The sequence below is a fragment of the Centrocercus urophasianus genome, unplaced genomic scaffold (assembly GCF_019232065.1).
Source record: "Centrocercus urophasianus isolate 14NV4802_14NV808 unplaced genomic scaffold, USGS_Curo_1.0 seq_10, whole genome shotgun sequence".
Lineage (NCBI taxonomy): Eukaryota > Metazoa > Chordata > Aves > Galliformes > Phasianidae > Centrocercus > Centrocercus urophasianus.
Window position 1 is genome coordinate 81,503,456 of NW_024884142.1, and position 23,687 is coordinate 81,527,142.

Here is a 23,687-nt window from a genome sequence, read left to right on the forward strand (position 1 = left end):
TACCGAAACGCAGACGGGTTTCCAACAGATGTACAAATATTGATTGTATGTAAGTACAATAGTCTAACACATTCATTAGAAAACTCCATATTTCTTTATATAGCAGTTCATCCTGATACAAGATTATTGAATGTCTCTCATCTACAGCTAAAAGGATTCTTTTTCTATGTCTGGTCACACCTTCAGTGGGAGGAAAGGAAAAAGACATCAGCCTTTCAGAACAGCAAGTGAAAGCCCCAAACTGCTTTGCTGACATCAGGCATTTAAATCCAGTTATGGAGATGCTCTGGGATTACACATCAAATATGTTTACACGACACTCAACAATCAGCTCGGAACAAATTACGGCTGCAGGTAAATTCACAGTAGCATTGTTGCACTGTAAAATAAAGTCTTCAAAACAAACACTTTTGTGATAGGTCGGGCTTGGATCCCCAATAACACAAAAGTGTTCACACAATAATTATGTCTGTTTTGGAAATGGAGAGGACTATTGGAGTAATTTATTATCCTAATAAGAAGGCATTAAGTGGAGAAATAAGCGTGATTACCAACAAGTGATTTCCATTAGATTTAGAAAGCTAATCAAAGTGCTTTATCTTTAGGCAACATTGTAAATACTACAGAACATGAAGAAGGAAAGAGAATGGAATCACAGTTTGAAACGTTTCACTTATGAAAGGGTCTTAAGGCTAAACGTTGGCTATATCTTATTGCAAAAAGCATTATTTTTATTTAGTTGAATCAATGCTTGCCACAACAATGTGGTCAAAAGTATGTCAGATTAGTGGATACAGTAATCTACTGTACTATACCTCACATTTCTGGAGCTTCCCCTGCCCGGGTCTCTCTCTAAAAGGTTTCTGTTAATAAATCAGAAGTGCGGCTGAAACACAGACATTGTTATTGCCAATACACACACAGGAGACTACAGAGAAAGGAAGAATTAAGTAGATGCTCTTCACCACCTAAGACCAGGCCGAGAAAGCAGAAGTGCAGTGACCAAGTGTCATGTGAGAAGGACAGGCTCAGCACCTGAGACAGCCCCCAGTGCCAGGAAAAAGAAACCCTCCTGTTCCACAGTCCCTCCTGCAAGAGAAGCCAGGAGAGGCAATACCAGGGCACCTTGGCTTCAGAGGTACTGTGAGCAAGCAAGAAACAGTGGCTTACAAGCTGTTTTCCCACCAGCTATGATACAGCATTTTTCCAATTTCACATACATTTCTGGTTCCTGACTAACAGGATCTCTCTCCTGACTAACCTGCCAGATCTCTCAGTCACAATATCAGCCAAACTAACTGTATGAAGCTGTGACTGCTAGAGAAACCAGTAGGTATGGCCTGAAAGTTCAACATTTAACAAACAAGATGCTAGCTAGCACATTCAGTGGGTAGCTAAGGGGAAGATTTTAGTTCCCTTCTTGAACTGTAATCATTAAGTGAAGGATGTGCTTTTACATAACAGAAATCAATCCATATTATCTATTGTCTATACACAGATACTATATATACGTGTGTATGCACACGCAACGGCACAAGCGTAGTCATACACATTGCTGTTTGTATAGCAAAGACAAATCGTAGTAAATTCTTTCACAGACTGTGATTGAAAAAATATCACCAGATATTCACAGTAAATATCTTGTGCAGTTCATTAAAGTGAAGTACTGTAGAAGCAGAACATCACCTTCGAAGCTGCTAAACAGGGTGTTCGCTGGGATTCAGAGCAGCACTGTGAAAGAGATTTAAAGCAAGAATGGTGTTTGTAAAAGTATACAGGTAATACCAGACAGAAGTCAATGTAGCTGAACATGGAAGGGATGAGGGTTGGGTTTTGCTTTTTAAATCCTGTGCTGCATATTGGTATTCTTGTTAAGTATGAACTTCTACAAGCTCCCTTTGTAACAACCCTGAGCCCCAGCTCTTCCTCTGAACTACCAGCTTTTGACTGAAATCTCATTCCACCATAGGGTAAAAATGGGACACAATCTCTTGTTCGTTAACACGGGTTGTTTAGCAGGTAGTTAAGTGGTGGAAGCACTGTGCCAGAACACAGAATGTAAACCGCTTCCTTGTTAAGGGGCAGAATCTCATGTTCAGAGGTCATCCATTTCTAAGATGAAAAATAATTTAAGTGAAAAGGCTTACCCAACACAAATAAAAGGAAAAGCTCACAAATAAAATGGAAGAATAAGTAACAATTACCGTGGATATGCGCACCACCCAGCCTTAGGCATCCAAGTTTAAGGCTCAATGGAGAAAGACAGATTTACAACATAGCTGCTTTCAGTCACTCCCTAAACAAATCTCTCTTCATCTGCTGAGCCTGGGCAATACACTACAGGTCCAAACTAGTCTGAGGGTCAAAGGAGTCCCATAGCAGACAAGGTTTCGCTTATTTACCACTAAGTAGCCCAGGGAATCCAAAGACCAAAGCTCATCCTAAATATTATATTTTTTCAGATTCCTTCACAATACATAGTGGTTACTAAGGGATGATGCAGTCTTCTACAACTAGCTTTAGTACCTGCCAGTTCATGAAATCATAATAAAATAGTTCTGACTTGTTAGAGCTGTGCAAATCTCAGTGACATTGCCCACTTCAGTGCTGACCTGGAGCAGATGCCTTGAAGGTGTCATTGGAAGGAGTGCAAGTTCTTCTGGAGATTCATGACTGCAACAGAATCAAATTTGGCCATAATCTTCAGTGACATTACATTTTAAGTGTAATTCCAGAGTATATTACAATCTTTGAAAGCTATACGAGTGGATTATAACTGACTTTATAGGCTCTTAAAAAGGCCTCATAAAAGCCTTAAAAATGGACTCTGTGCTTCACCCAGCCCTGGCCATGGAGCACGTACCTGTGTTCCAAACTGAACTAAACTTCAGGCTGCACTTGGAGTGCCCTCAGAAATGGGGACTTATGCTCCTTTACTCACCGAACCGCATGTGGTGATGCAAATAATTGTGAGGCTTCTAGGATTAACCCTGCCTTGACTCCAGGATTAGGCAATCAGCAACACCAGAAAAACCTTAAACATATCCCTGAGGACACATGAAAGATACCACTGAGAAACGTTAACATGGACTCAGCAACAGAGGACTAGGTAACCTGCAACTGTGGATCTAATCCTACATCTGCACTGCAACACTTGAGACGTTAGGCACATACCTTGGGGGCAACAAACATTTCCCCTCTTATCTGTCTGGGATAAGCTAATTTCCATGTTTATCAGACTGCAGGTAGCTGGCTGCCAGCTGAGTTCAGCAAGACTTCCAGCCTTTCAAACATGTTACAAAGGAAACACAACGCTGATGAGTAATTTGCCTGGATTAGAAAACTGGCACCAAGTGAACCGCTCAAACCCCTCTGCAACTCTGGGGCACTGATTACAAATACATGTATACTTGCAAACCTGTAGTTTATTTTTACCTAATTTCACTGCCCAATGAATTTACTGACCGAGGAGTTCGGAGAGGAAAACACATAGTAATTCTAATCTGAAACTGCAGTTGTATGGATCCCTTATGGAAATGGCATAGCTATTGCAGGTAGCTGTTGCCATTCATAGTGATTAAAGCACCGAACACACCGTGACTTTGGTCAAAAAAGCTCTCCTCAGTATGCCCCAGACATAACTGCAAAAGACACCAGCTTCCACTGGAAAAACCCAAACTTGGAACTAGAAATAAATATAGGAAATGGCACCTCTGTTTCACTGTTTCCTAGCAAGTCACTTCTGTAATGCCTTTTCTTTCTGTAGGGGAAGTAGAAAGTTGCAGACAGATTTGATCCAGATGCATTTCGGGAATCTTTCAAGACTTGATTAAAATTTATTATTTGTGGACACTCCTGTACTGAACCAGCATGCAAGACCCTTGAAAGCTAACCCTAAAGCAGCTGCAAACTGCAGTGCTGTCCTCAGAACAGATAAAACAAACTTACTGCCTTCAAGGCCTGAGCTCGTAGCTTTGCATAGCACAGTCCCAATACCGTGTGTGCAGTTTCACTGGTGGGCCTTGCACTTCCCCAAGGATGTATGGCATAATTCTGCATGGCCCCATGCAAGCATTAGGCCACCAGAAATCCTTCCTAATTGGTCATTTCCCTTCTCTCTTCCTTACTTAACCCAAATCTCATATCTGCTCCAAAAATTTATGTGTTTTTTTTAATGTAAATGAGTTAGTACCATAGAAAAAGAATGAGAACTACTCCCACAGTGTGTTAGGACCTACTGCCAGTGAGAATGAAAAGCTCAACAGTTGCACCATGCTTCTGGACAATAACCTACGGTTAAATAGTGAGCATACCAGACCAGTGGAGAGAATTTACTGCAGATCTATACCTATGTCCCAAGGTATGGAATCTTCTCTGCTACCCTAAATAATGAATAATGAACAGTCATTTTGGTAAAGTGCTTCAATCTTCCTCCAAAAAAGTTATGAAAATATAAGTTTTGGAAACATCTCCTTCTTTAAGAAGCAGATCTTCTTGTTTCCTTGCTACAATAGCACTTGTATACAGTAAGCACTGTGTTTCTACCTCCATTTACTTTCTACATAGATTAGATCAATAACAATACATCCGGATATAGAGAAAAATGCCACAATTTAAATTCTATGAAAGTTCTGTGAAAGCCTTTGGCTACAAGGAACACTACCAAAACAGAAACTTCTGAATAATAATTTAACAGGAATCAAAAGAGCAGATTCATAGCAAAGACAGGACATAATTGCTACAGTATATTTTCACAGGGAGGCAAATCTGCAGAATGGTTATTGACACTGACACACAACACATTCTGCAGTGGGCAGAAAGTGTTCTGCACGTTCTGCAGGTACACAGCACACCCAAACCTCTGTCCTCCAGCAGAAATTAAAAACACAGGTAATGTTCTACGACATCTGAGACAGAAGTCAAGATTTTGAAAATCAATATCCTGACTCAAAGAATGAAAATGTGGATGAACCCATTTACTAACAGACTTGAGGGGTTTTTTTGTGTGTTGTTTTTTTGGTTTTTTTTTTTTTACATTTTTTCCCATCTTCTTAGCTGTCCCTTGACTACCCAAAAGTAACTTTGGTATTGAGTAGCACAAATTCTACTCCTCTTTGCTTTATTACAAGTACATGAAAATATACTGTGGCATTTAACATGCTGTACGGGTGACTGAAACAGTGACAACAGCAGCAGCAAAAAAAAAAAATGCTGAAAGCACAAGCACCCTGGCCAGTCCTTATTCATATAGGCAAAAACTGAGCTAACTACATAAGGCATGCTCCAAAAACCTAAGAGGTCACCTGGCGCTCACAGGGATGGCTGCTGCTTTCGGAGCTCTTATTCCAACATCCTGAGGGAGAAAGAGGGAGTGGGGACAATGGGCACCAATGGAGAAAAGAAAAGCTTTATAAACTGTACCCTTGCTGTCAAAAAGACTTCAGAGCCAGCTGCCATCTTGACATGAGGTTGCAATTCCTGCTACTGTACCTTTTTAGACATAGGGAACATGCTTAGTGAATTGGTCCCTCACTTGTTTTCAAGATTAAATTTAAAATGTTAGGGGGGGGTGTTCATTTGATTGACTGTTTTTTATAAAGGAACACCTCAGCTAGCTCCAAACATGTCTTTTTCTGATTCTGGAGACTGGGGCCTTGATATTTCAAACAACTCCTGTGGTGACTGGGAGCTTCTTCTTGAGGTCAATATCCTAAGTATCTCAGCGAGCTGTTTTTCTATATTGGTCATTTTTGTGTTTAAAGCCTTGATGTCCTCTTTCAATTCGTGTTTCACTTCTAGCATGGTAGCCTGAAGAGTCTGTTCTGGGATAGGATAAAAGGAATGCTTGACCTCGGTGAGGACCGGGCTGCGGTCCTGTGGGCTTCTTGTCTCCCCAACGTTATCCAAGCGCAAGTCACTTTTTGTAATGCCACTGTCACAAGAGTCTGTCTTCTTCAGGGTAGCTTCTCCTGAAGCTTTAGTTCTCTCTGGTAACGTCTCCATAGATTCTGCTTTAGAGACTTTATTCCAGTCTTCACCTTTCCCACAGGCGTCTTTGAATTTGGCCCAGCCTTTTCTCCGGGGGTAATCCCCTGATGCTTTACATCCTGTGTACTCTGACGTGGGGGCCTGAAGCTTTGCCTGGTCAGAAGTCCCAGAGGTTGAAGCTGACTGATATGACACAGGGGTTGCAGGGCTCTCCCGTACGGTCACAACGCTGGCTTTGACCACTGAGCGTGCGGAGGAGTGCTCGCCTAGGATGTTGCCCTTCTCCACATCCAGGTCGTCTGGATCTCTGCCTCTCTCAGCTGCAAGCCGTGCCTCCTTCTGCTGCCTGAACCTCTGAAACAGTCGGCGGACAGGGTGATCTGGTGGCAAAATCAGGGGGGCTTCATTCTTCCTTTTCATTCTCTCCTCTTCTTCTCGTTTCACATCGCTGATTTTCCGGAATACAATCTACATGGGGAAAGAGATTTCAACGCTGTCATTAACTGCAAGTTTGTTAAGGAGAGGAGTTGTAGAGAAATAATTATTTGAAAGATTTTATTACTACTGACAAATGAATAACCTCTGCACATTTATAGCAACATTACCACAGTTCTCAAGTGTCTTATTTTGTGAACGTGGCTTTGTTCGTTGTTTAAAAGCATACATCATCTGTCTTACAACATCAGAAAGAAAAAGCTCTTCAGTTCCAAGAAGCCAGCAAGGCAGTGCCATTCTAAATGCAATGATCCCAGGAACTTACTTGCTCTGTTTTGTATCATAAATGACTTCTTATATTTGTTTTTCTGAGTCTACGTTTGAGCATCAATTTTCTAGAGTTACAAAGACTCTCTTCCAATCTTATAGCAGCCTCGTCCCAGAGCTCACTTGCTATACATCACACAAAAGTTCTGATATTTTAAGGAAGCTTGGCACTAATAGAGTGAGCACAGCAGAGATGAGTCTGGACTCTCCAAGCAGCAGTCTGCAAAGTACTTCTTGTACAGTCCCTCCCACACTCTCTTCTAGAAGCAACGTGCAGATTAGAAACAATGCAAAACTCAAGTTAGTCCCAGTGCTACAAGGACAATGAAGAATGAGCTCTGAGAGATGAGGAAAAGCTATCCATGGCTGATGACTACAGCAGCTTGAAGAGCTTCTCATTTTATTTTTTCATTTTTATGTGAAAATACACTTTTTTGCAGGAAGAAACATTACTTTTCTGTCTGTTCTCCTAACCAAGCCTTCCTGAACCTGTGAGCTAAGCAGTCTAAGAGAGCAGCCTAGGGGCTTTCAGTACTGATTTTTATATTTATATTATTACTGGTGGAATACTGAAGGTGATCCACTAAGCAATTTGTTTTGAGGCTTCAATGCAGAGCATAAAAGATGTAGACCCCAGCTTCCACAGAACACTGTCACCTGATGTCTTCAGTTGCCTTTGGGAAAACCCACTCTAAATCCTTATGCTCCAGAAATAACTTTCTGATTCAAATCATTACTAGTAAATATGTAAACAAACCCACCCCTCCAGTGCAGAGAGATTTAAATTAAAACAAACATAATAAGCACTGATTCACTGGCACACACACACAGCGCATGTTGCTTCTGACTTCAATGCTTCTTGACAGTTCTGTCATTGTGAAGCAGGGAAAAACACTATCTTAACATTGTGTCTTCAGGAAGAAGTTGTCAGACTTGGCAGCATTACCCAGATGCAAAAGAATAAAATTAGCACAAATGATATTTTATTTCCAAGCTGCAATTAGGAAGCCAAATGTAAGATAAGTAAAATGAGTATTTGACCGTACTACTTTTTTTCCAGGAAACTTAGTCTGCAGCAGGCTCAGTATAAGGTGGACAAAGCATAATCCTTAGTAGTGAAAGAATAACACTTACGGGAATGGAGTATCAATACAGTGATCCAGGATAATGGCTTCCCACATGCTGGCAGTTCTCACTTTAAGTGAAGGAACAGTGCCAGCCCGAAGCAAGAGCAGCTGCCCTGCATGCACTGCTGGAGCCTTGCTGTGTTGGGGGTCAGTCTTGCAGCAGGCCCAGGCTGGCTCTGGCTGCACTGAGCTCCAGCAAAGCAAGGCAGCTATAAACCAGATCAATTTGTCTCTGCAAACTTCTGCATCCCCAAGCACACCCTCTGCTGGAGCTTGCGTGCTTGGTGCTGCTGTGGACATCTATGACCTGCACGGTGCCATGCCAGGCAGACGCGCAGTTAGCAGGGCCACTATCTCTTTGCCCATGAGCATGTTTCTGCATGTGAGCAGTCTCAGTCTGACCTATGGATCTGGTCCATGTTTTCCCTCAGTGCTCAGAAGAGACGTACAATTGGGTGCTGCAATTGTCACCATTACAGAGTCACCAGGGACAGCACCGTGGTGCTTGAAAGAGCTGAAGGCCAGGCTGCTTCATAGAGTCCTTGTCCAGTTCAAGTCCTGCTCAATGCAGTCTGCTCAGCATTTTGTCTTCTAAGCACTGGATTATCTCTGACCTTTTAGTTATTGGCTTTTCTAACATAAATGAAGGTGTTATTTGACAGAAGCTGCTCCCACTACTGCCCAATACAGATGAGAAGGCAATGGAGTAAGTTACAGGCAATAACTGCTTAACTCATACTAGCCACTGTGTCCCATACAGCCCATGGCACAGGCTCCATGCTGGAGTACAAGAAAAGCAGATATATCAGCAAACACAAAAAGGCAAACACTGAGATGTATTGTTGGCAGTTCTCATCATCCTCACAGGCACTGCTGCTTCCTGCAACACTGCCTAGGTGAGGCCTGTTGGTTCCAAGCATGGCTGGGTGTGCCACCAGCCTCCTCACTGAGGGGTGCTCTGCCTTACGGCCCCGAGCATGCCCACTCCTTTCCTGCAGACCAGGCTGCACCACAGACAGGAGCCTACGTGGAGGGATCAAGTACATAAAATATTGCATTTATCTTGGTCTCCTCACTAGCATGCGAAGGAGGCATGCATTTCCATTTTCTACGTGAGGCTTTATACCAGCCACAAGGCAGTATCACACAGTAGCAATCACCTGCATGAATGCAGAAATGCAGTCCTCACATCTCTTGTCCTGTTCAACATATCTACTTATGTGACAAATTGCGCTCATGCAGTGCAAATTGAAGCTTGTGTGAATTTGCTAGGGGACACAGCCTCCAACTCTGGGGTTGGCTGCTTTACCAAACTCATAAGACACCAGAGAAATACCTGCCAGACTGCAACCTGTCTTTGGGAAGCCCAGGAAAAGCTGTCACTGGTCCCATTTTTGGCAAGCTCCTCAGCACTACGTTTTCTGAAGATAGCTCCATGTTATGTATGGAGCAAAGGTTTTATAACCATGCAAAGATCAGCAGTAATTGAAAAGACCTTTTCTACAACTGCATTTTGGATTTTTGTTGCTGCTGTCTCGTTTAAGGCTAAATACAAATCCTGAAACATAAAAAATACAAATAACTACTTTAAAGGGACACTTTTCTTAAAATTGTTGGGGAAAAAGCAATCTGTAAGTGATAAAAGATTTGGAAGCATCCAAGATACGCAGAAAATGTGTTTGTTATGCTGACATATATATACCTGCTCCCACAATGAGCCCAAGTGCAAAGGAAATAAAAGTAGTTTTCATTTGTTACGAGAAAGAGAAGTATGGACCTACACAGTAGTTTTAATGTAGAATTTGATAGGGCTATAAACTGAGGTTAAATCCCCAAATATGCCCAAGCTCCTAAGACAACTTTTAGTTCAATTTCTCTTTATCAATCTTTCCAAGCATTAATTTTTTTCTGGGAAGGAAGAATGTAGAGGTTGTACCCTCAGAATTTCCCAAGCTGCATTAAACTCCAACCAGTGCGAAAAGGTCAACTTTGCAAACTGTGCACTTCTCCATAACATCATCATCTGCAAGAGCAAAGCATGCAGAACAGTGGGAGCATTTTAGAAGTATGCAAAACCCTAACTGTGTTAGAAGAGCCTGAACTGAGATGAAGTAACAAGAAATACAAACACTAGGCATAAAAGCGCACCCAACACACTTCCATTCTCAAGTCTTTGATTAAAAGGTGCTGAATCTTTTAGCTCTACAGGAAGGCCTCCCAGGATGCCAGAAACATGAGTACTGGGGGGATATTAGCCTAGATTTGCATAATAATAATAATAGTACAGAAAATAGCTCTGTTAGGCACAGAATTCTGCAAATGCCTCATAAACATTTGACTGAGGTATAACTGAGGCAGTTATGGTGACACTGTAACAATTTTATTTTTGGATAATACAATCAGAGAAATGGAGAAATGCACTGATACCTACAAGCACATCCACGCCCCCAAATGTGCCATTGATCCATGATAGCATAGACTGTGTAGCTGCATTCCTGCCTGTGCATGAGCAGTGTCTGAGGAAGAAAGACAGGATTACATCCAGCAAATCTTCCTTTCTTCAGTATATGTGCTGAACTCTTCAGTAAGCTTGGGGGCAAAGTTCTGTCTCTTTTTATCTTCAAAGAGTTCTCAGGCTGTACGCATAGAATCAATGCTTTCAGAGTTTAAGGTCAATATTTATCCTCAAAGTATTTAAAAAAAGAAAAAAAGGTGAATGTAGATGAATACCTGCACTATCTCTTTGGTTATCAAATGTGGCATGCCCATCAACTATCAGAAGAGGAGGCTCAGGGGAGACCTCATCGCTCTCTACAACTGCCTGAAAAGAGGTTGTGGCAAGGTGGGGGTCGGCCTCTTCTCCCAGGTAACAGCAACAGGATGAGAAGGAATGGCCTCGAGTTGCGCCAGGGGAGGTTCAGTTTGGATATTAGGAAACATTTCTTCTCAAAAAGATTGGCAATGTATTGGAACAGGCTGCATGGGGAGGTGGCAGAGTCACTGTCCCTGGAAGTGTTCAAGAAACATGTAGACGTGGCACTGAGGGACATGGTCAGCAAGCACGGTGGGGATGGGTTCAGGTTGGACTATGTGATGTTAGTGGTCTTTTCCAGCCTTAATGATTCCATGATTCTATTATTTAGATCTTCCTGGGCTCAGCACTCAAACCCAAGCACCATTTAAATAACTCAGCATGGGTATTTTGCATTAATAAGATTTTCTTAATTTCTTTATGGTAAGACTAGAAGAAAAGCCTGCAGTGGCTTCCAGTGTAGGGTAGGCAACAAGTTTGCTCTGAAGGGAGATTCCCAAAGAGAATCTTGCAACAACTAGATTATTTCTTGTAGAAAAACATCCTATTTGGCAGCAATAGAGAATCCATCATCACATCTTGATAAAAGATCCCTACAGGTTTTGCTTCAAGGCTGAGATTATTTGACGTCAGCAGCAATTCTGTTCCTTCATCCCTCACACTGTTGAACATTTACTTTTAGAAACTAATTCTAGAGTCTTACGTTCAAAAATCTCTGCAGAGGTAGTACAGCTAATGTACCATTGTTTTAAATTTTCAATGTAACATCAAGCTTCCCAATTTTAACTCTTCTAATTCATTTGGATTATTTCCAGCCTTCCCACAACTTTCAAAGTCAGTAAATTCTCCTTCTTGCCCAGACCTAGAATATATAGTTGATTTACTTAAGTACAAGGTTCCCTTTCAAAAAATCAAGTAAAACGAAATATCCTACAATAAGTCTTTCAGCTGTTTCCCTCTGCTGGCTCACTGCTACTTATTACTATTCTCATCTCATTATTTGCATTGACCAGATGTTTCTCTAGAACTATCTAGCAGAGCTTCAAGTTGTTTTTACTGAGCAATAAGGAAAGGAGAAATGGGCACAGGGCCGCTCACTTTGTTTCATGAAGACATTTCAGAGAACCTATATTAAGTTGGTCATTACAATAGAACACTGCCTTGCAAAAAGATGAAAGCATGACGTGCTTAACAAACAACAGTGCAACCTCAGCAGATGCAAATAAAAATAGAATAATTTGAGTGCCTAATTCCATTACATGAAGACTGGGAGATAGAAGTGAATAATATGAAAGGGTGTATGGCACAGCAAAAAAGAGGAGTAGGCAGGGACTGGATAATAGTCAGTGCCTTATCCAATAATGAAAACAACAGCAACAAATGACAGTTGGAGTTGCATAAAGAAGACAAGTTCATGGTTCTTCCCCTGAATACAGTAGACATTCTGAAGGTAAAAAGTCAGCGTAGATACAGTAAGAGAGCAGGCAAATACTAGGCAGAGAAAGACACTCAGAGCTAGCAACTAGACAAAACTAGTAACCTGCTCAGGAAAAATAGTTGGAGGCTGCAAAGGTATCTGTAAGAATTGTCACATATGAATTATTGCTTCCTTAGTTATCCATAGGCAACCCTAGATAATTACATAGGCCAAATCCAGATCTGCTGCCCTACTACAAAGGAAACATTTCCAGTGAAGGTGACAGAGGAAATACCAGAAGGGCAAACATCAGAAGAAAATATAATAGAGACTCAAAGATGCAAACCTTAAAGATCTGAGCAGACCATTCACCCATTGGAGACAAATATTTACTTTCATTGCATCCTCTCACTTGCACACTGGACTGAGGAATCGACTGGTTTGCAGCATTACATAGATTTCACACAGCTTTGTAGCTTACCCAGGTTTAACGAAACCGCTAAAAACAGCACGCTGTTTCGGTACCAGAGGGAGACCACCTGGTGCACATGAGGAATTGAGAAAGCCACTGTCTCTACCTGCTACTATAAGGAACAGCTTACTGCCATCTCTGCATGTCTGGGAGTCCACTAAGTGCACTAGAACAATGCTGTCAGCAGAACAATAGCAATTCACGTCCTTTAACACTCTCCCCTGAACGTATGCACAGTCCCAGGAAAATAGCAAACAGAAGGGTGAGACAGAAATAACATGTCAGCAACTGTTTTCTTGCTGTTAGCTGACTGTAAAAGCAAGCACTGAGACAGCATTGCATGAGACAGTCTTGAAGATCAGGGGGAGCTTCATTTAAAACACATTATGAATGTAGAGAAAATCATATTCTGTCAAATGCTAAAAAAGACCTGCTTGCATTAGAATTGGAAAGGATCTTTCAGTCTTCTGCAAAAATACCTGTTTCTTTTCAGCTTTGACTTGTGAGAATTTAACCAAGACCCACAGGAGAGGACAGAAATACGGATTTCATCACATTTCGAACCAGACTGTCATTATGGAGTTACTATAATGAGGCTCCTAGCCACAAAGCTGCTGCTATTATTAGCTCTGAAACCTTATTTCTTTCCACCTCTATAGAATGCACAAATACTACAAGATTTGGCAGGTCTTCCTCAGCATTAACAGCAAGTAAGATGGCAGCATTTTGATCCGGTGCTTAATAATTCTCTTTCATGGATGCAGAAACATTCACAGAGTCTGGAAGTGCCAAATATCATAAACAATTAAAAGCTTAACATTGCTTCATACAATATTCACAGAAAATGGACTTAAGTGTGAGCAAAACAATCATGAAAAAGGCATTTATTACTAGGCAGCCCATCTAGCATCTGCCAACAACTGATGAAAATATCTTTAGGCTGATGTTAGTCCAATGAAAATTGGACCCGATCTTTTTTCTTTTTTTTTTTTTAAAAAAAAAAAAAAGAAGAAAGCAATAGGAAATAGAAAAAATAGAAGAAAGAGGAAGGAAAAAAAAAGTAGAAGGCTTGACAATAAAAACACCTTTGACACCGATGTTAAAGAAACTAAAGCTGCAATTCTCACGTAATATAGGATCAAGAGGGCAGGCTCACAACGCTTCCCACCAAAACCTGCAATGGATTTCACTCCCATTATCTATTACCATAGTCAGTTCCTGGGCTCCTCGTATCAGCTGCACTTTGAAGACATAAAGGGAATTTGTGTAAGAAGGTACATAAGTACACAGGTCACATTTATGACAGGCAGGAGTGCAGATTCCATTATGTACTTTAAGCTTCAAGGCACAATCTACTAAATACAGATACCTCTTCAAAGAGTGGTGCAAATCATCCACTCAGTATGTCAGGTGGCTTTGACTGTGGGCTTCAGTACATGGGATTTAGGCCCATGCAAAACAGAACATCTGCAGTAATGCAGCAGATGTCAGCAGCTTTGTACAGGGTGCAACAGCAGAATTTGGTTTCTGTTTCTGAAAAGGTAGAAGCTCCTCTCCAGCTAATGTCACATTCCTCCCAAGGCACTCCCAAATATTCTTACTTCTTAGTAATAACCTGAAGATTCAAAGTAAACTAAGGCTTGGAACGTGTTGGCAGTAGGGATGTAGGGGAGCATTTGTGCCAGGAGTGCTGGGCAGGAAACCCCAGATATACATGGAGCACACACAGACCAGAAACCAACAAGTAGATGTGCACAGCTCTCTTCCACCTCCAGGAGGCTGTTGTTCTGTGTGGAGCCAACTCAGTTCCTCTAACAGAGCACTACCTGCTTACTCTTCAAAAACTAGGCTTCTGCGCACAGCTACATCATTAATATGCAAGTGTTTGGAAGAAGCACTAATTCATAACTTAATGAGTATCCTTGCTATCCAGATGAATAGAGGTAACAAGGTTTTCAATCTAGACAGTGTAACATCTGGGGTAACTGTTACTGTCAGGAGCGCCATCAGCTTCAACAGTACTGAAGCTCCTCTCTGTGACAGCATACTTTGTTGCCTAATTACAAACTCCAGAAATACTGACTTGAATATTAGCATTTAATCATGTCACTATTATTTATTTAGAAGTTCTGCACAACTCAAGACTTCACTCCTTTATGTCGAACTCCTCATTCTAATTCATGCCTACAGGCAATTTTAGTGTTGAGAGAAAAGGAAAAAAGATTTTACAAAAATACTATGAAAATGAGACGGAATTATATGACCAGAATAATCAGCAGAAATAATAGACAAAACCTGATGTAACTCGATCTACAAGCCTACCCTAACAATTTTTGAGTCATCACGAAATGTTTTTTCTCCTAAAGAGGCTCTCAAACACTGTCAGTGTAAATTTAGAGAACAACACATTTAAAATTAAAAAACACATCACTGACACCGGTCAGTAGTTTGGATAAACATTCACAACTGCAGCACATTACAGCTCATTTAGCAACCCCCTTCACTAAATTATGAGAAGAAAAAAAGAATCACAGGAGAAAAAAATCAAAATATATATTGCTAAAGATCTACTAGGACTTCATTATTTGTCAAAGGCAATGTTCTATTACAAACAATATTGAATGTGTGGGCAAAGGTTTGGTGAGATTATACTAGGTCTGAGAACTAATATGTCTGTCAAAATCTGAAATGCTCTACAGAAACTTGTTTGCAGTAAATGAGGAGAAAAAAGAATGTTTATGCTTTCTGCCTGACAATCCATATTTTCCAGAAGCAATACTTATAAATTACTATTTTCACTGTTTTTTTGTGTTTTTTTTTTTCTTTTCATTTTTTTTTCCTCTTTAGTACATGAGGTGCTGGTGCACACACATCAGACACACAAACAATTCAGGTAGACTCATCTTTTATTGTAGACTAAGATACTGCCCTCACTCCTGGGCACACAAGCATGCCTTGACAATTGTTTTAAGGCCAAGGCACAGCAGGAACTTACCTCTCTGTTACCTAAATCACAAGTATACAAAATACCACATAACCCAACACCTAATGAATACAGCATGCCTTCTCAAGAGTCAAAGGCTGTTTCCCCAAACTCCCTATGGCTTGCTGCCATTTGGGGACTTTTCCTCCGTCTTATCATTGAGACAACCCCACTGGAGACCTGAAACAGACATAGAGATTGTGTTGCTGCGAAAGGCAATGATGTGGTCAGATAATAGTTAAATATGCGTAGCTTGTTTTTAGTGATGATATTTTAGACACTAGTTTTCCATTAAGATAATTTTCCCTTAGCCAGTGGCTGCCTTTCAAGCAGTTTTTTTTTCCTGCTTTCATTTGTCTGCTTTCTGTCATTAAACTTACAGTGATTGACAGGTATTTTACTTTCCAAGTGGGTATCAAACGCATTTTCAAATGTATTCAAATCAATCCAGTAACATCAGTCCCAAGAGCTTACAAATCATTCAGTTACTTTTCAATGCCCACTCCTAAACCAATCCACACAGACACAATGCTCAGTGTCCCTGACATACAAGGCTTGTTGAGCTCTTGAGATTATAAACTGAGAATTAAACTCAGCTGAAAGTTCATTGCGTAAATTGCCTCAACTGTAATACTGAAGGAAAAGAAGCTAACCTGCAGCTCTGCAAAACAGGAAAATATTTCCTTCCCCAGCCTGGCTAGCCCAGTGTTGGCAGCAACAGCTGGGCACACCCCAATGCTCAGTTCCACTCAGCCGTCTGTCCCTTCCCTGTTAAACAGCCCTGCTTGGATAACATTACACAAGAAGAAAACAAACTGCTAATAAGTTAATGAGAATCAGCAATAAAAAGTACATTGCTTGCTATTTCCCAAAGCAGCTGTCAAACCTCTTCAGCCCTAACTAACAGCCAGGAGCTTAAAACCTTGAAGAAAGGAAAACTGTTGACTGTAGCTGGTTGTCTCAGATCTTCTCATTATGAGAAGCTTCTCTTAGCCAGCAGTTCCTGGAAAAAGGTCTCTGACATCTGGTGGGAAGAGATGACCCAGCCCTCCTTGTCAAATGTCAACCTAAGATGTCTCCCATCCACTAAGGGCAGAGGCAAGCTAATTAAAGTAGTCAAGAATTGACAGAGAGAATCCTTTAGAGCTCTACTTCTTGATTTTGTTACATGCTTTTTTCTTTTGTAAAAACAGACACTTAGGTTCCGTGGCAAATAAAGGTTCAAATACTAATATTGAGAGAAGCTTTCTATCTTATCAGTTTATTTGATTCATGCATCTCCAAGCATTTTACAGCAATCTCTCAATCCTGCAAACGTGACTGGTGCCATTACTTTGGCTTGTTATTCATATAGTGGCAATGCTTAAGGCTGTGTTAGTGTTTCAGTTTATACACACACACAGCAAAATGCCATTACTCAGTAACACAAAATAGCCTGTTTCCAAGGGAAGACATCACAGGCACGGCACATATTACAACACCACTATGTCAGTCACACGAGATTTTATGAGCAGCTTGAAATGCCAGTTGTGCTAGATGGCCCCTACTGCTATGACTGGAAAAGATTCACCCTTAAAAGTTCCAGATAAGAGATCCTGAATATAATTTCACAGAAGACTTACGATTTCAAACACAATTAGCTTAAATGTTCTGAAATTTCTCTAGAAGAAATCAGGATAACTCAGAACAAGCATACTGTTTCCTGGAAAGAAGACTGAAACGCTTGTTTCAGAAATACTTATGATCAAGTGTGTTAAAAAAATGATACAGTTTATTTCAAACACTGCAGACCTCTATAGGTCTATCTCTACTTTCAGGAGCAGCAGCAATTGCAAATCCAAGAATCCCTGGCACAATCTAATGAAAACCTAAAATTTGTATTTGGCCCAGCCTTCATTGATATCACACCTCTCACTCTCACTTATAGATATATGCAGATGACACGCATTCTGAAAGGTTTATTCATTCCCAAATGCCATTTAAATTGTCATAAATTCAGACTGCATTTGCAACTGATTTTTAAAAAAGGTTTTGTTTAGATAAATATGCTTGTATCAGCCTCCTGGATAACACTATCTTGATGCTGTATCCCACTTTCTAAATATTTCAGAGCACTCATAGACAGCAGAAAGCAAATTCATTTCCCCTCTGCCAAAAAGATTTGAACACTCCTGTCAAGAGCATGTTCCAGTCACCACATCAGTGGGCAGGGCTGCTCAACCAGCACAGAAACTCAATTCAGATTCAGAGGCACACAGAAATGCACCAAAGGGTGCTCTCCCTTTCTTCATCCCTTCCCAGAGCTTTGCACTATAACAAGGCAACAGTGACATGGGATGCACATTCCTTGCAAGCATGGCACAGACTAGTATGGAGGTAAGTAAATTTCTCTATGAAAGCTGCTCTTGTTTTCACTTGCTGTTTCACTTTGAATGCACAACACAGTATTCCATCATCAGGGCTGCAGAGCCACTCTGTCTTCCCCACCCAATGTTTCTAAATGAATAAAACAAGTACAGCAGCAAGGAAATCCTCCTGACTTCAAAAACGGGTTTGAAATAGGGTCCACTGCATCCTGTCAGTGACATATCCTGGGTAAGAACGGATGTGGAAATGACACTCATTCTCTGTCACTGGAGCTGCTCTGCTTTGGGGAACAAGTCAAGTTGGGGAACAAGCACAGGGACTCCCCAGGGACATGGGGGCTCATGTTCTGGCTTCTGTTCTGCTAAATGCCTTCATTACTGGTTCGGAATGGAAAGTCCCAACTAGAGAGGCTGCAGCACCTAATCCCTGAACCTCTCAGGAGCAGTTTTACCTTTTCCTCATCTTCCCAAATCAGTGAGAAAAATTAATCCTGAGCTTTCCTGGGCTCATCTGATAGCCACCTTCTTCAGCTTTGCGACTCTAACTCTTCATTTCACCAGAATAAAATGTTTCATTTCGTCTTACAAGCAACATCTCATTAAAGCCTTCAACCTCCCATCCCATTTTTCTACAGTACTCATGCAATGCAAAACATTTAATTTTCATTTGAATGGAAGGTTTGAAGTGAGACAGATTACAGGCTGTACCTCTACATGGTTATGCACTTTTAAGTGATCAATAAAGTATTGATTATTTAACTATCATACTTTGCCATTTCTGCCTCTTTAATGTCACACTGGGCTAAACTTGAACATCTAGAGTGGCATCTCCTTGCTTCCTCCTACAAACACTACAACACCATTTTCTCCTTGTTCTACTGTTCTGACATGAGGAAAGAAAAATATGTGGCACAGATTGCCCTTGCTGCAGCTTTATATTGAGCAAATAGTCTCTTTCCTATTGATAAGACTGGGACTGTAATTAACTTCTGAGCCTCACTGAAACATGAAGTATTTGGAGTTTTGGAGTTGCACCAGTATTTAGAGGAGCCACCACCAAAGCCATTATCTCTGGTGGGGAGGGAAGCAAAGCTTTGTAAGCTCAGCTTAATTCTCCCTTACACTGCACCATAGGCTTTTTAGTTCTCTATGTGCGTTCATGCTTTATATTTACATAGCACAACTTCATTATTTTTGAAACAGAAGGTATGTTCAAGGAGGCTGTCATACTGTGTTTTATGCTACTCATTTTCCAGTGTCATATCTTGCACAAACCAATTCTTATCCTAAGTGCAGGAACATAAAACACCATCATCTTGACCAGACATAAATGAGCTACGTTTTATACTCTCACTTTTCCAAAAACTGGAAGACTACAGACAGCAAGAGCTTGAAGAAACTTCTGGAAGCCTGGTGGGTTTTGTGCTGTGGGCTTCTTCTTGGCACTGCTGTGTTGCTTTGTTGTGCAATTGTGCAGTGGGGGAGGAAATAAAGGTTTGCTGTACATCTTGCACAGTTTGGGCTACATAATCAGTACCTCTTGGACTTGGGGTACAGATGGAAACAGTTCCCAGTATAAAGTGTCAGCTAAGAATGGGCACTTCAGCAAAAGCAGTAAAATTTTTCTGCAATGATTGTAATTTGTAGTGTACAAATTTAACTGTTAAGAATTATGCAAATGAAACCAAACATCTTCCTGTTTCCATGAGAGCTCTCCTCTTCGTTCTACTCTTTGTTATGCATTTGAAAGACATTCTGTCTGTGAGGATTACTAATCCAAAACTCACTTAAATATGGTCAGAGGAGAAGATGAATGGTCTCACCACAGGCATAAGCTGAGACATGAAAAATACATACCAAACGAAAAAGGAACTATTTCCTTAGCAACTGAAGAATCCAGCAGACATACAGCTGTTAAGCTCAGAAATAATACCATACTCCTTAAAGAGAGTGTTTCAATATAATTGTCATTTAATGGAGTATTCCAATTAGTGACACATACACAAAAAGGCAACACCATCCAAAATATTGTTAGAATGGATGCAAACTCAAGCAATGGCAAAAGCAGGTATAGCGCAGTTTACCACTCTGAATCTGAGAAAGCAATAGCCAGATCAGATGCTGGGTTAGCATATTCAGCAATGACACAGTTGAAAAATTTAACAGAAAATAAAAGCATCTGTGTAACAGCAAGCACCACCAAAGAACCACCCCCTGATAATGTTTTCAACTAAGAGAGGCTGCAATACTCAGAAACACAAAGCAACTCTTCATTATACAAGAGCGCCAGAGACCAAAGACTGCATTTTGGCAAGAGCTTCAGCATTTCTCATAAAGGAAAGATACCCTCAGGTGTTCACATAGTGACATTCTCATCAAATGGATTGCTTTTAGGACCACCTCCTGTACTGCACAAAATTCCTGCTTCCCATGGGCACTCACCCATCAGTTGGGATTTGTCACCTACATTCTCTGCAACCTCTGGAAAATCTCTGACTTCCCTGGGAGAAGCTGCTCTGAAATCACAGCTCCAGAGCAGGTCATGGAATCATAGAATGGTTTGGGTTAGAAGGGACATCAAAGATCACCGAGTTCCACACACCAGCGCAGGCTGCCCAGGGCCCCATCTGACCTGGCCTTGAATGCCTCCAGGGATGGGGCATCCAGAACTTCTTTGGTCCTGAACCACTGTTGTGTCTCTAATCACAGACAATCTGGGGGCTGGGAAGGATGAGCAGATTTTAGTGACCTCATAGCCTTGTTAAGAATGCATCTGCTCCCCCACCCCCACTATCCTCTCAAATGTCCCTGAGACTTCCTAACATGTGTCTTTATCACCACTCTGTCCACAGCATAGGTTCATATCAAAATTAAGTCCTTAAAATGACTTTATCTGGCTCCACACTACCACACAGGGGTTTTGCTGCAGAGGTTTTGGCACAGCTTTCATACAAAGAAGGTACTATGCTTCCAGATCTCAAGCAGGTGTTTCAAAATGCTATAGGAGCAAACTTTTTCTCTCAACATGGAATAACACAACCACCACAACTCCTGGCATGGGGCCTCCAAATTAACCCCACTGAAGAAAGCCTGTAGTGCCTGCACACACCAGGACAAGTCTGTGCAAAGCAAATTTACTTTCCTTCCAATTTATGTATTCTCTAACACTATGAGGTGATCCATATTGTCTGGAGAAACTTACTTTAAAAAGTTGTGGCTTCCCCACCTTTCCTTCCCAAATGTTATCTAATACTGGAATTTCTGGCAAACACTTGACTACAAAGGCAGAGAATGGGCAAAGAGATCAGCATTCGTTACACAGTGCACAGGCAGATTTGCCTCATATTCAGATGGAAACCATTTGGCTCTGAGGACTCGCTGCTTAGTAAATCAGCTATAATTTCCATTATTCTCATTGCACTATGGAGGCATCCTCCCAAAATGCCTGTTTGGCTGCAGTAAGTAGATGGAAGCACCAGGCAATTGCCAGCAACCAGCTTTTGTTCTTCAGTGACAGAAAGCTCTGCAAAATGTCGTCAAGGAGTGCATGGCAGAGATCATTTGGTCCCCTCCAGAAACTGCTCACTTGTAACATGGATCCAATGCCAGCTCCAGGGCAAGAGACTCCAGGCAGGATGCCAATACTGGAGCATCTCTTGGTGTACCTCATGCTCTAGCTCAGCAGCTGGTGAATGAGTGGCCCCACTGCATGCCTTGCCTATGCAGCCGTCCTTGTGCTTAGAGCCCTCAGCCCTAGGGTCAGTCAGTGCTCTCACTGCTGCCAAAAGATGGGTGAGAACAGCACAAAACTCGCCTGCATTTGCTATGTCCTGGGTGGGTCTTACATCAGAAGGGGCAAGGAAGCAAAATACTCATGCATTTCCCTCTCTTCTCTCTGCTCTCCAAAGCTCAGCAGCAAAGCAAGCCTGGGACACAAACCTCTCTCTGCCACACAGAGCCAGGCCCACAAAGCCCTGTCTCATGGGCAGACAGTGGGGAATGCTGGGTATCCCCAGTTTTATTTTCAGTCTCTTTTTCTCTAACACAGTACCAGACTTTTGAAAGGAGCTTACTTTAAAAAAAAAAAAAAAAAAAATTCTTTCTCTATTTGACTTCTCAACTTTTGGAAGGCCCTTGGGAAGATTTGTCAGAAATGTACTGTGCGGGCTGAACACAGGTGCTGGGAGGAATGGGAGAGCTGTCACTAACACCCACCGCCTGGGTGGGAGCGATGTGCAGAGTGGTACAAGGTCTGAATGCAGATGTGCAGTGTTGGATTGCAGGCCAGGGCAGAACAGGAGCTCAGCTGCGAAAAGGCATTCCTGTGCACAATAACTTCAACAGCAACTCCGAGGAATAAAGTGGGTTTCACTTGGGATGCTAGACTAAATGGAAACTGCCTTTAAACAAATACTGCTCAGGAGACTTCCTTAATTGTATGTCCAATCCACTTTTTCCCAAAAATCAGTCTTGCCTATCTGGTTTGGAAAAGGCCACCTCAATCTCTGTTAAACATTTCTCTGAACTGGAAAGTTTGTCAAATCCAATATTTATTATCACCTGCTCTGCAATGCAGCTGCCCTCAGTATGTGCCGTCTGAAACTGAGTTTGCTGCAAATATGAGTTAAAGCAGCATCACTTCACTTTTCTTTCTTTACCTTTTTTTTTCCTCTTATATCACCTACATCCAACCTTCAATCTTGTCCAGGTGCAGAGGTGACTAAAAGAAGATCCTTCTAACTTTGTTAATAGAGTTTCTCACTTGGAAGAGCCTCAGGGTTGCCAGAGAGGGGTGTAGAGCTGGCTATACAGAACACTGCTGTACCATGCAGACCCAGTGGGATTTAGCACAGGATGCTGCAGAGCCTCCTTAGCTAAATCTCAGACTACTTTCAGGCCATACACTGAGGGCAGGGAGAAGCATGGCTGTTCTCTGCACCACAGCCAGCTACACCAGGTCAGGCAAAGCCTCTGATCTTGGAAAACACTTGGCAGTTGAGCATGCATTGGTTATTTAAGCTGCATCATGCCAAATGATCCCCCATACTGGTGCTAAAGTGGTGAGTCACTCTGAATTGCCTGAGCACTTCCAAGGCGTTTACATGCTTCAGTACAATGATGCTGCTCTCCAAGAGGCTTCCTCACATTCAAAAACTGTTCAAGGACAAAGCTACGACACACAATTACTGACAGCAAAGCAGACGATGAGGAAGCACACCACATTCTTTGCTAAAGCACTCCAAAATTTGTTATTGCTGCTGGCTTTGTGTTTGTTTCTGCTTTTATACTGTCAGAGACAGTAATTCTGTTACTGCTGCGTCCAGATCTTTAACCCTGTTTAAAACCCCAGTTGGCACCAGGAGGAGAAAGCAGCACATCTCTGCTGCCAGCTTCATGCAGCAGCTCAGTGACCAATCACATGTCACTGATGTGACCCGGCTGCTCCGCAGCATCTAGCTCAGCCACAGCAAAATGGGTGCCCTGTGGTGAGGCTGCTCTGCGTCCCCTCTGGTTATCTCAGGAGACACCAACTGGCCTCCTGGATTGCACGAAAACAGTCTGATGGCTGTGGTGACACCTGCCAACCAGATGAAATCAAAGCTCAGGACAGACTGCAGACCACTCATTCTCCTAGCCGCAGGCCGGCACAATGACTCTATCTATTGTATGGACAGGGAACAGAAGACAGGAGAAAAATGATTTGTTAAAAGACAGCAAAGAATTCTCTTGCAAAGCAAAGATTTGGACTAATACGTCCTA

General features: G+C 41.7%; 1 protein-coding gene across 5 annotated transcripts in view; it reads right to left on the reverse strand.

Moving 5' to 3' along the window:
• Positions 1 to 1,646: 1,646 nt before the first annotated feature.
• Positions 1,647 to 23,687, reverse strand: part of KCNH1 (potassium voltage-gated channel subfamily H member 1) — a 190,667-nt gene continuing 168,626 nt past the window's right edge. For 4 of the 5 annotated variants that reach the window (XM_042815897.1, XM_042815891.1, XM_042815882.1 and 1 more), the window contains exon 11: positions 1,647 to 6,456. In XM_042815897.1, the coding sequence (XP_042671831.1) occupies positions 5,608 to 6,456 (849 nt within the window). In that variant the 3' untranslated portion in view covers positions 1,647 to 5,607. The remainder of the gene's footprint in view (positions 6,457 to 23,687) is intronic. The other variant, XR_006168313.1, reaches the window with a different exon arrangement.